The following is a 13043-nucleotide window of genomic DNA, read 5'->3' as shown; positions in this document are numbered from 1 at the left end:
ATGAATGGAGATTTTTGTTGTTGTTGTCATGATTTGAGAAGGGAGTTTTGCTAGAAATAACTGAGTAATATCCTACAATGCACAGGACCTGTGCCATGAAACACACAGTTATCTGGTCCAAAATGCCAATATGCACTGCTGCTAAGAAACCCTGCAGCAGCTTCTTGTGCATTTGTCCCTAATATTCTGTGCTTCATGAAAGAACTAACCACTCTTCTGCTCCAAATTCTCCAGTACCTTTCCATTGTATTTGTAATCCTTACCATCGCCTAGAAGGCCCTGCATCATCTTTTTGGTCCTGTCTCTGACCACTCTCTTGGTTGTTCACGGCCACAGTGACAGCTCACACATCAAGCATGCTCTTGCCGCAGGTCGTTTGCACTTTGAACAGTTCACAGTTGAGGCTAGACTAAACGTTACTGACCACCAGTTTTTCAAATGATGGGCTGACCTGCAAATCAAATATAATTAAACACAATGCTAACAGACTTTGACAAAATCAGTAAACTCTTCCAACATTATTGCAGAACACAAATAATGCTAATTATTAACATAATAAATTAATGCATTAAGTTATAGTTATGCATTCTATTATCATTTTAATGATTTACTATCATTTTTAATGATAATGAGAGTAATGATAAAGGCTATCATTGTTAATGACCATATATTCATTATGACATTTAATCTTCAGAAGTACTACCAATAATAAATAAGAAAGTATTATTTCAGGGTCTTTCAAAGAACAACCTCATTTCTACACACAGTTTGGACCTGGAACTGTCTCATATATGAAACTCTCTGGGACTGGACTCAGGCCTCTGATTCTTTCTTTGGATTGGGGGTAAAGCATGGAGCACCTTAAGTCAGCAGATTTCCATTGGTATCATCATTTCTATGAAGCTGGCTAAAACCCATCAGACTCTCCAGGACTATCTTCCACTTTTGGGAATATTTGATAGAGACCAAGGAGACTCTGCTGCTTAGATGGTGTTCACATAAAGCACAGACACTGAATACATAAAAACATAATGGTGGCTACAAGTAATTGCCGATGACGTGAATGTTACTTTTTAAGTTAATGATCAATTCACCGAGACAGAAGTAGTAAGTCCCTTTGCTAGCCTGAGCAATGATTTCTTTTCAGCTACTCTGTCATCCACTCCGTAAACATATCTAGAGACCAGTTTATTTCAGGATCCGTGTTTGGGGTTAGTTAGAGGCAGAAAGATGAATGAGATCTATGCAGAGATCTGTGCAAGAAGGAAAGGCCGTCTGCTCTGCCCAGGCTGGTAATTAAAGAGTCTTGGTTTGCAGTTGGTAGTAGTAACTGGGCCTTTCTTCTTTCTCACATGAAAAAAAGAAAAAAGGAGAGAGAGAAATTAAAAGTAAAATTCATGTAGAGATATGCAGAACCATCATGGGCATAATTTTCCCACACGACTAATTTTTCTCCCATTGCTGAAAAATGTCTACAGGGTAACTCTTTATTTAAAAAAACAATCCTTTCTCTCTGTACTCTGACATTTGCCTTCTTTAGCTGTATTTTAGTTTGGCAACACTTTAAAACAACATTTATTTGCTTTTCTATTGTACTCATAACAGAAATTCACATACTCCCACCAATATAGAAATTCCAAAGTTCATTTTAAATTTTTGTAAATACTTTGTTTAGAACAGAATTTCTATAAATATAAGCAAAAAAATTTTGAGATTTAAATTACTGCATTATAGTATATTTTTTCTATTTCCTTCCTGAGTGGTCAGAGAGCATTTACTGTGTACAGTGTAAGCACAAATCATGGAATCATGATTCTTAGAATGGAAGAAATTTGACTGAATCATTTGGTTAAGTTTCAAGATAGAATAGACTTTTTTTGATGAGAGAACTGAGCCTTAAAAATATCTACTTTGGTGATTTGGATGCCTTTTCCATCAAAAAATATTAACATTTTTCTTAAGTAATTTGTTCAAGAATTAAGATGTCATCTGTTGATAAATATGTTAAAATAATAATGAAATAAGAGTCACAGGTTCATTTTATTGCATTATTTACAAGCAAGTTAAGATTTTTGCTCCTTGTTGTTACCTTTTCCATCACTTACTTCTTACTTATTCGGTTAATTATTACTGTTTTCTAATAAAAATATGCTAATGTGGTCATATCCTGAATCTGCTCAAACGGTAATGCTAGAGACTCAGAATATTATTATATACGTAGTATTCTGATATTACATATTATTATATATATGAGTGTGTCATAAACTGAAGTAGCAAGATATAAAGAAGCTTTCATTTGGTGAATCTTTTAAAAGCTCAAGAACAGCCATTCACCAAAATCGCACATCTGTCAGCTTTCCCCTTTATCAGATCATAAAAGTTTGGTTACCATGCCCACCACTTATGTACAAAATCACCAAATCTGCAGTGCCTCCAGATGTGTTTAAATGACATCGCACAATCTTCGTCATCAACAGCCATGCAGACCCCAGCTCTTCACCATGAAAGCTGGCAGACCTACAGGCCGAGGGCGGAAGGAGCCGAGGTGAATGAAACAGCAGAGGAAGAAAAAGAGAATGAATGGGGCACCGAGGCCGAGCACAGCCTATCAGAGGCTGACAGTGAGAGTGAGAACCAGTATGATGACTTGTACGTGTTCATTCCTGGAGACAACCCAGAAGATAGTTCACAAGAGCCCCCCGTGAGCAGCAGACCACCTCTCCCTCCGCCGCGACCTGCCGCTGCTACCTTCCAACTGGAAAAACCTCTGTTCCCGTTACAAGGTAAGTTTAAGGTTAAAAAGACAACAGCACTTTGACAGGCTCACACAGCAAATGGTGCAGCGGTGAACTTATACAGAGATCAGCTTTCATAGCCGTGAGCAACTTTCCTCCTGGTCTTTTACAACTAGGGCCTGGGAAATCAAGTAAGAGATTCTGCCCACTGACTCCCGGCCTTCCTTCCTTCCTTCCTTTTCTTTATTTCCTTCCTTCCTTCCCTCCTTCCTTCCTTTCTTTCTTTTTCTTTCTTTCTTTCTTTTTCTTTCTTTCTTTCTCTTTCTCTCTTTCTTTCTTTCTTTCTTTCTTTCTTTCTTTTTCTTTCTTTCTTTTTCTTTCTTTCTTTTTCTTTCTTTCTCTTTCTTTTTCTTTCTTTCTCTCTTTCTTTCTTTCTTTCTTTCTTTCTTTCTTTCTTTCTTTCTTTCCTTCCTTCTTTCTCTCTCTCTCTCTCTTTCTTTCCCTCTTTTCTCCTTCCTTCCTCTCTCTTCCTGTCTCTTTCTCTTTCTTTTTTCTTACAGAAAATAAGTCTCATTACAAAGCTCTATGTTGTAAGTAACGAATAAAACCTTGGAAGGAATCTATAGATCTTCACATAAAATGAACCTCAAGCATTGTGTGGAAAACTAAATGACAACTTTGTTTTTTAAAAAGCACTCTTAGTTTCCTGGCAAAAGAGAACGGCTGATGTGTTACAGATTTGAAAATGACCTTGGGCGCCTCACTCAGTTGGTAGCTGCAGGGAATTAAATGGTAAAGGGCTTATCTACACACTGCACTGAGACAAAGTCTGCAAACACTCTGCTTTGCTAAAGTGGAGGAACAGTTAAAGGGCTGTGATGGCATTTGTTCCCAGATACAGAAATTAAGGTGCGTAAAGGGGCTGGGGTGGGGGTGGGTGGCGGCAGCACCAGGAGGAGCGTCCACATTGCGCTTCCTGGCCTGGAATGTCCAACTCCCTGACAAACTTCCACGTTCACTCCTGCAGGCACTGCTTATCGCCCACTGTATTGATCACGATTTTATATTTACTTTCCAAATTCATAAAATGTCCTTACGAAGGAAATTTAATAAGAAGGATGAAAGAAATATCTATTATTAAAACCTCATTTGTGACTATACTTTCATTGTCCATGCTAGGAAGCTATAAAGTCTATAACTTTTTTTAACAAGTGAATTTTGAAGCCATGAAATGTAGCATTTGTGTCCTTAAAGGCCTTCTCTCTATAAAGCTGATTCAAGTTGATCAACATAAAGCTTTTCTAAGATGAGGCACTGTAGTTAGAGATGGAAAATACTGCTTCATGGAAAGTATGGAAAACCTGTTGGGGGCTTCTCTGGTTCATTCACTCATTTAACAAACATTGCTGATTACCTGCTGTGTGCCAAGCTCCCACAGACTTAGAGATAGATCGAGAAAGTAGATGTTTCAATATTGGGATGGGGGGAGGTATGTAGATTAGAAGTGCACTGACAACAACATTCTGGTATATTTTTCTCACTTTTACAGATGCGAATAAATTTATATAATTATTAAAATGAATTGTTAAGAAAGCAAAGTGGTCTCGTATCAGGTTAAAGCTCTTAAAGGAGCTAATATTAAATCATATTTTTCTAAAGTAAATTTCTGTGTGTGGCGTGTTGGTTAGGAGGTCTAAAATGACTCCACGGAGAGTATTCTATTCACCAGATATCTCAGATCAGAAGTGTAGTGCTGACTAATGTATCTTCTGAAAAGTACCAAACAGAAAAAGCAAAATAATGCAAAAACCCGCCTCTTTAATTTAAAGACTGTATTTTTATATTTTTTAACGCAGTGTTACTTTTAATATCATTTTTTCATAGGACTGATAGTAGAAGTAAATCAAAAGTAAAATGCCAGTATTCTTTTCTTAAAATTCTTTAAGGTCTTTGAAAGTAAGACTAGAAGCTACCACTTATTTTTTGCCAGAGACTTTGCATGGCTTCTTTGACTTTAGCTAGTGATACCTTCAGGAATTTTCCTTTAAGAATACCTTCCATATGCCCTCAAGTTACTGAAAAAGAGAGGCCACCGTCTCAATGCCTAAGCATCAAATTCTTTATGATGAATTTATGGATGTATTCATTGGAAAAAATAACATAGAACACTTTTCAGTTTATAAAGAACACCCTGTCTCTTTTTATCTTCGCAACAAACTTGCAAGGCAGCAATCACTATCTGCCCCTTTGACTCAGACCTAAGACCATAGAACCTTAATCAGAATGTGTCAAATACGTCTATGAGCAGGTTTCTTGGGCTTTTTGGATTTTTATCTTTGTTACACGTTCTTTCACAGTCATTTCAAAAATGGGAATTATAGGAGTGGTATATTTTAATCTTCATTTACTGATGTACACCCTGAGTTGAGAAAACGCAGGTCCAACTCTATGAAAAGTATCATCTGATACACTGGGAAATAAAAAGTAAAATGTTTTCTCTCTAGTGCGAGTCCAACTTTAGAAAGAGTTGGGAAGGGAAGTGGGTGGGGAAACAAAGAGATGTTAACAGCTCAGGAAATCGGTTCATGAAAGTAAGATAGTTGACACATTCCGCTAAAAATGAAGCACTGTGCAAGTGTTTCCCACACACTTAATCCCGTTTCTCCGGGGATGCTGTCAGTGAAACAGAAGTCACGAAGTCAAAATCTCAAAACCATATTATTCACAGGGAAAAAGGCAAATCATGGTGATTTTCAAGTTAGTGCTAAGCACGTAGGCATTTGCACTTCCTGCGTTGAACTCACTGAAACACTGCGAGCTAAGACTTGAGAGATGATGTTGGGCTGTCCTCTGGTCTCTCCTCATAAGCCGACCCAGGGCAGTTGTTTAATCTTATAATAATGTCCTTATATTCTGCTCTACAGCTTGTTTCTCTCCCTGCCTCCTTTTTGTATTTAAATATCCACAAGTAAACTAAAAATTTTTTTATCAGATTCTCACCAAAGAGGAAGCAGAGTTCTCCTTTAGTTCACGTGCATGAGTCTCTTAGAACAACCTAGAAAAGCAATAATTTTTCAGTGAATAACTGAAACCTTTCCATTTTATTGTTTCTGTTAATACTTTAAGCAAATATTTGTCAAAAGGGCATGTTTAAAAAAAATTCTCATTGGTCTGGCAGAGAGAACCATCAAAATTCTTTTCAACTTACTCATTGACCACAGTATACATATCTTTGTCTTCTAAATAACTGCTGCTAGAAAATTTGAATACATTCTTTAAAAATATGTAAAGATTTTACTAAATTTGAAAACCATAAAGGTCTTTTTATTCTTTTCATATAAATTAATCTTCAAGTTTGTCCGTGCCATCTTTTATGTCATGGACTTTACTTTCAGTGTCCTTTATCTCAGAATGAGGTTCATGTTGGCTAATAGAAATCAGGAGTTGCAGTTTTGAAGGTCAAGTTGTCTTAGCCTGAGTGAGACTTACTATAAGACACCAAATAATTGTGCTTTTGGCTATTCCCCTCTGTCATTTTCAGAGAAATTGAATTTTAGGCAGAATACTCAGTTCAGTCCCTCTGAAAAGTAAACTAACATCAAAAAAAAAAAATCTGAAAGTGCATTATGCTTGAAAAACATAAGTTTTCAAAGCATTTGGAACTTGAGGCTTAGTTTTATAATTTGATTTCCTAATATTAAATCATTCATAAACTATGTGGAAAATATTTATATGCATGTTCATATGTTTTCAAAGAAATCCATGTCTTTAAACACCTTTTCCAACAAGTTAACAATTGTAAACTGTAGGAGTATATGTTAGTAAATTACATGGTTCACTTTCCTCCTTTTGGAACTTACAGGATAATATATAAATTATTTGGGGGGAGGCAAGTTCAATCAAGTGACAGATGGACACCAATAATATTGCATAAAATATAAGAGTAACCACCATCTAAATATTTCATAAGCAGGAAATATGTTGAGAGACCAAGTGGAGAGAAGTCAAAGTTGGTGTGATTCTGGTGCAAGACATAAAATAGGAGGTGAACCCAAAGGAGAAAAAGAAGAGAAGGAAAATGAAAAGGATGAAGATGAAGAGGAAGACCCATACTCTTTCGCTGAGATTGATGACAGTGAATATGACATGATACTGGCCAATAGGAGTATAAAGAAAAAAATCGAAAGTCGGTCTTTCATCATGAACAGACCTCCTGCCCCCACACCTCGACCCACAAACATCCCTCCAAAAGAGGAAACTACACCTTACATAGCACAAGGTAATGCTCTCTGTTGTTGCTGTTACTATTGTGTGTGTGTGTGTGTGTGTGTGTGTGTGTGTTTGAGGAGTGTCCTCTTTTTGGTGGAATCTAAAACCCCCAAAAATGAAAAGTATCTTTTTGAGTCATAGGTAAATTGTATTGGCCCATTTTTTAATTTAAAAACGTGATGAACAAAGAAAGTAAGAACAAGGTGTCGGGTTCTGGTTTCTAATTGTCCATTAAGAAGGATAATTTTGATAAACCATCCAAAGAGCAAGAAATCATATTATGTGCGGAAAAATTCTGCTTGATGCTTTTTCCATAATCCTACGAAAGGGAAGCTCAACTCCTGTGAATAACATGCAACACAAGAAAAGAAGATGGGTACTTTACTTTTTGCCCCCAATGGCATTTATGGTAACTTCAAAAACCTAAACAGTTTCAGGTACTAGAATCATAGATGTACAACCCCAGTTTCTCTGACAATTACACTTCACCCCAATGATTAAGATCACTTCATCCATGATAGAATTTTGCTTCATTTTAGACTTCAATTCTTTCTCATTCTCTACTTAGTTGAATCTAAATTAAAAAACTAACAAATCCCAGAGTTGGTAGCTCAGTGGTAAAGCGCATGCTCAGCGTGCAGCGTCCCCAGCACTTCCCCTAACAAACAAACAAACAAACAAACAAAGACTAAGAATCCTTAGGGCTCTTTTCTGTCTGCAGCCCACAGGGAGCGTTGACTCTGCTGTTGTTTCCTAGCACTCCATGGTGCCTAGGACACGACTTCTATTCAGTGCAATGTGTGCACATGCACTGAATGTCTTTTGGGATAAGATATCATCCTAGGGACTGAGAATGTGGAATAAAATAATATCTCTTTCCCGGAGGAGTTCTAGGCAACAGATGTGCAAATAAATACACGGTATTATTTGACATTTTCATTAGAGATTTTTTAAACAAAAGTTTAGAATCAAACAAAATGCTTGGGTGACATCTAAAGCCGAGAGGCAATACATTAAAATAAGCCAAATCACGTACCCGAACAGAACATTTAAATATGTACCACAAACCCACTCAAAAAGAACACAGTTTAACATGTGTTCAAAAGAAACCATTCCATGGCTGAAGCAATTTGCACTGAGAGATTTGTATAGGAAAATTTAGCAGGTATATATAAAGTTATTTACCAATGTACTGTGTACTTAGTTAACAGTGATCTACTGCTGATAATGTTCAAGAAACTATTAACAAAAATAGGAAACAGTCACAAATTAAGAGGTGTTTCAGCTAGAATAAAATGTCAACTTATATAGATTACTAAGGCAGGGAATAAGCTGTAATTAGAAATTCTCAGATTGTCTGTAATCATGGCTCCAGGATCTTACAATCAGCCCACCATACCTGCAAGTCCTACATCCAAGGATTCAGCCAACTGCAGATTGAAAATATTAAAAAAAAAGAAAGTTCCAGAAAGCTCCACAAAGCAAAGTTTTAATTTCCTGCACACTCGCCACAATTTTCATAGCAGTTACATTAGGTATTATAAATAATCTGGAAATGATTTAAGCATACAGGAGGATGTGTGGAGGTTATATGTAAATACTCTGCCAGTGTGTAGAAAGGACTTGAGCAGCTGCAGATTTTGCTGTTGAGGGCAGGGTCCTGGAACCAGTTTCCTGTGGATACAGAGGGATGACTTACTAGCTCTTTGACAAGGTTGCTGCATCCCAATAAAATATTTTTTAAAGAAGGAAGATAGTTATGTAGCTCAATAGAAGAATTTAGTTATTTTCTAGACATTTTTGAAGTGATGCATCACCTTCTGTGTCTCAGTCCTTAGGGAGTTTTCAGGACCCCAGGTACAGACTCCCGTGCTGTGTTGCTCTACTTTGTGCTCTTAATCTCCTCGTTCTTCTATTGGCTGCCGTGTGCTTATTTTCCATGAGTTCTTTCTTGTTGTCTGCTTATTCTTTTTCTCCTATTCCTTCCTCTTTCTTTAGTGGTGGTAGGGGCAGTGTAATTCAATATCTTTGTCACAGGTTATGTTTCAGTTGAGGTTTTAAATTTCTGCAACTTTTATTTTTCTTTAGTTTTCCTATTATCTCTATTATCTTTGTCTGTTGTTTGTTCAGGCTGGAATCCTTGATACCGCCATCAAATATTTGACTATTCTTAGCTATGCTTTCATGTTTAAGAATGAAGCATCAAAAAACCTGACTGGAAACTCTACTTACTAACTTGGAGACTACACTGTAGGGTAGTGAGGTAACTAGTTTTTTCATTGAATTACTCCAAAGTGTTAGTTTAAGTAGATCTATTCTCCTATGTTTTTCAACTTTTCTAGAATAAATTCCAACTAACTCCAATCTACATTTATAAATTTGGTTGCCAGCACTCAGAGATCAGAGTGTGGGAAATTTCACCATTCAGAATGCACAACTTAACTTGTTCTCCCTGTGTTCAGTCCCTTATATACCTCCTTCCACTCACTGTGCCTTGTGTGACGTGGCCAGAACTACTTCTGTTCAGTTTCTTCAAGAACAAGCCTTCCATCATAAATGATTGCCTCATTTCACTGGAGGAGGAATTAGGGGCTGTGACTACTTTAGACCGTCAGCCAATTCCCACGTTAACTGAGAGAACTGAGATGGTTTTCCTCTTCATTCATGTATTTATTAATTAGATAAAGATTTACTGAGTACCAATTGATAAAGCCTTTCTGGATATTAATTATGTAAACTCCCTACATGACAGTGGTATAATTTGTTATTTACACACACACACACACACACACACACTCAGAAACTGTAAAGAATCTTACAAATCTTGAGTTTCTAAAAAATTTATCTCACCTACTCATCGCAAGTCCAACACCCTTCAACATTTATAAGTAATTTTTCTAATTCAACTATACAATCTAAATTATTCTCACAACATTTGTATTATATGCAGACCCGAACCGGTGTTGTAATATGTGGTTTTTGTTTTTGTTTTGTATTTAAGCGTATAAAATGAGGTATGGTTATTTTCCCCGTATCCCATAACAGTAGTAAAAACTGAACAGTAAATGAAGTCACCAAGGTCCCTTTCCATTATTTCTTCCTTTTCTTTTTCACTGGGATATACTTGCTTTTCTCTCCCTTTTATGTTATTGATTGTTGATCATTCTGTTCTCACATCAGGAAAACGTTACCTCATCAGCTAATTCTTTCCTGATGTTCTTTGCATTTCACAGGGTAAACATCTTTCATCACAGCTTCCCTTCTTTTCTTTCCTAGCTCAGGCAAATCTATTAAAGAGAGTATCCACCATTTCCCAGAAAGCCATCCATTCAATTAGAAGAACATTAATTTGCCCCAGTTCTTGCCAGAGCACAGAAGTATAGCAGAATGTTGGCACATTCATCAAGGTGCATTAATGCAGCTGAAGAGAAGGATGTGGAGGAGCGGATGGAAGAGGAATGCAGGACACAGGATCCCAACTTGCTAGTTCTGAAATATGAGAAAGGACTAGCAATGCAACTAGGCAAAGAAACCAGAGAGATGCAGGAAACTTATGTTGGCTTTTGTGAGATAATAGAACATACATACACATATATATTGGTTTCTACCCCTGGTTCCTGGACAGAGCTCCTGAAACGGTGTTACTTCTTGGGTGGTAAGGGTGTTTTTGTTCTAATGAGATGACTCTGAGTGGGCTCCTGGTGAGGGCTGGCATGGCAAAGTCCAAGCAGTGATCAGAAGCTTGGAATTTTGGGTCCCATCCCCATTCTCTAGAGAAGGGAGAAGGACTGAAAATGGAGTTAATGATCAATCATGCCTGTGTGAGGAAGCCTCCATAAAATTCTAATATTAGGAGTTTCCAAGAGCCTCCAGGTTGGCAAACACATCCACACAGGAAGGATGACACACCCAAACTCCAAAGGGACAGAGTCTCCTGCACTGGAGACCCTCCCAGACCTCGCCCCGTGTGTCTCTTCATCTGACTGTTCATCTGTGGCTTTATCATATTCTTTAATCAACTGGGAAGCATAAATAAGTGTTTCTATGAGTTCTGTGAGCTGCTCTAGCAAATTAATTGGACCTGTGAAGGGGATGGTAAGAATCTCCGATTTGTAACTAAATCAGACAGAAGTTGTGAGTAACCTGGGAATCTGCCACTTGGAATTAGCATCTGAAGAAGAGATGGAAGCAGGCTTGTAGGACTAAGCTCTTAATCTGTGGGGTATCTTCAGGTAAACAGTGTCAGAACTGAATTAAATTGAGTTAAATTGTAGTACATCCAAATGGTGTTGTAGGATTTCGGTGATGGAACCCCTCCACGCACACATTTGGTGACCAGAAGTGAGAGAGTAATGTGAAAGTAAAGGAGACACACAGGGAAGAAAGGCGCAGGAGGAAAAGTGGGTTTTCCCAATACTGCTTTGCTGGGAGTGTTCAGATTCAGCTGATATTCCCTAAACAAAAAACTTCATATATCTGAGATTCAGTTTCTACGTTGTAAGTTGGAAATAAAAATAATATCTATTTTAAGAATTGTTGTAATCTTTAAGTGAGATAAAATTAACAACTACCCAGCACAGTATTTGGTATGTGATATACATTCAATGGATAATAATTAAGAGCAATTCTACATTGTCTTTCCTCAGTTTCTGGGCAGACAATGACTTTGATAAACTAACTTTAAATTCTAGGGAAATAAAGGGTGTGCTTCCTAGATTCTGGTAGAGTTTGAAGTTAGGGAATCTATTAAAGATTAAATTGGGGTTGGGGGCACCCTGTCCTCCAAAGGAGCAAGTTGGCTTAGTCAACTTATTACAACAATTATTAGGCAACTTTTATGATAATTTCTAATTCATTGAATAATCTTGCATAGTTGGCATTAGTAGCCTCATTTTAGACATAGGGAAACATGCTTAGTGAGTTTCAGTGTCTTGCACATGAGGATAAAACTAGGAAAAGAGAGATATGGGATTTGGACCCAGATCAGTCTGGCTATCACAGCTGTACACATGGCAGCACAAATTTTCTTTACTGATATATTTATTTCTGGATCATTTGTTAATATTTATTTCCTCCTGCTAACCCATAAGATCCATAAGGCAAGAGACCAGTCTTGTTTGGTTTTGCCCATCAAAACCCATTTGCTTTTGTATCTTTAGTGCCAAGCTCAGTGCTGAATTCATAGCAGAAACCACGAATATTTGATGAAGACTAATGGAATGAATACAACGATGAATAAATGATAAAAATGGCAAGAACCCCATCAATGTGGGTAGCAGAGGAATAGGAGACTTTACTAACACTGTAGAGCATGGTCAGAAGAATGGATGAACGTACTAATTCCTAAGTGTCTTCTGCTTTAAACCGCCCTCTGTTAGGAGTACTACTAATTTGAAGGGGGAATCCCTCATGTAATGGGACAAAGTTCTAGGATGTTCACTTATAGCTCAGCATCCCAGCTGCTTTCACACAGCGTAACATCAGGGAGAAGTTCTATTTTCACCACCACCACCATCCCTTGCTCCCAGAAATGTAACTGATTAATACAGAATTGAATCCATGGTTTATTGTATCAAGAGATATGTTTCTGAGTTTTTTATTCCATTGCTGTTATACTAAACCTAATTTTATGTTAACAACCAGAAAAAGAATAACTCATTTTTCTTAAAAGTTTTTGAAATCTGTCTGCTTTTAAATGTCAGATTTTATATTCTTGTCCTTACAATATTGGAAAGGGTTCAGGTTCATGAAGCTTCAAGAATATGAAGGAATTAACATGGATTTATAGTCCTCCTTAGTGACAGAATTCTTGATTTAAGGCAAATCAAGGAAAGAAAATGAGCACTTTGCATAGTATACATAGATTGGTAGTAAAACTAAATCTAGAAATCATACAAAGAAATGAATGCCTATTGGGGAAACATTTTCAGCACCAAAGGACAATTTCCCATTTTCCTCTCACAAAATTAGTACAACCAAAATCCTTCTTCAGAGTCCATGTTGCAGGTTTGGGGTAGAATATAATTTCCCTTTCGATTT

The 13043-nt window shown here is 37.1% G+C and overlaps 1 protein-coding gene across 14 annotated transcripts in view; it reads left to right on the top strand.

The window, feature by feature from the left end:
• The window catches only part of BANK1 (B cell scaffold protein with ankyrin repeats 1), a 551109-nt gene that overhangs the window by 507628 nt on the left and 30438 nt on the right, over positions 1-13043 (top strand). For 13 of the 14 annotated variants that reach the window (XM_072939857.1, XM_072939872.1, XM_072939893.1 and 10 more), the window contains 2 exons: positions 2478-2783; positions 6706-7014. In XM_072939857.1, the coding sequence (XP_072795958.1) occupies positions 2478-2783; positions 6706-7014 (615 nt within the window). The remainder of the gene's footprint in view (positions 1-2477; positions 2784-6705; positions 7015-13043) is intronic. The other variant, XM_072939819.1, reaches the window with a different exon arrangement.

The sequence above is a fragment of the Vicugna pacos genome, chromosome 2 (genome assembly GCF_048564905.1).
Source record: "Vicugna pacos chromosome 2, VicPac4, whole genome shotgun sequence".
In the NCBI taxonomy this organism is placed as follows: Eukaryota; Metazoa; Chordata; class Mammalia; order Artiodactyla; family Camelidae; genus Vicugna; species Vicugna pacos.
This window is presented reverse-complemented; position numbering and strand designations above follow the sequence as displayed.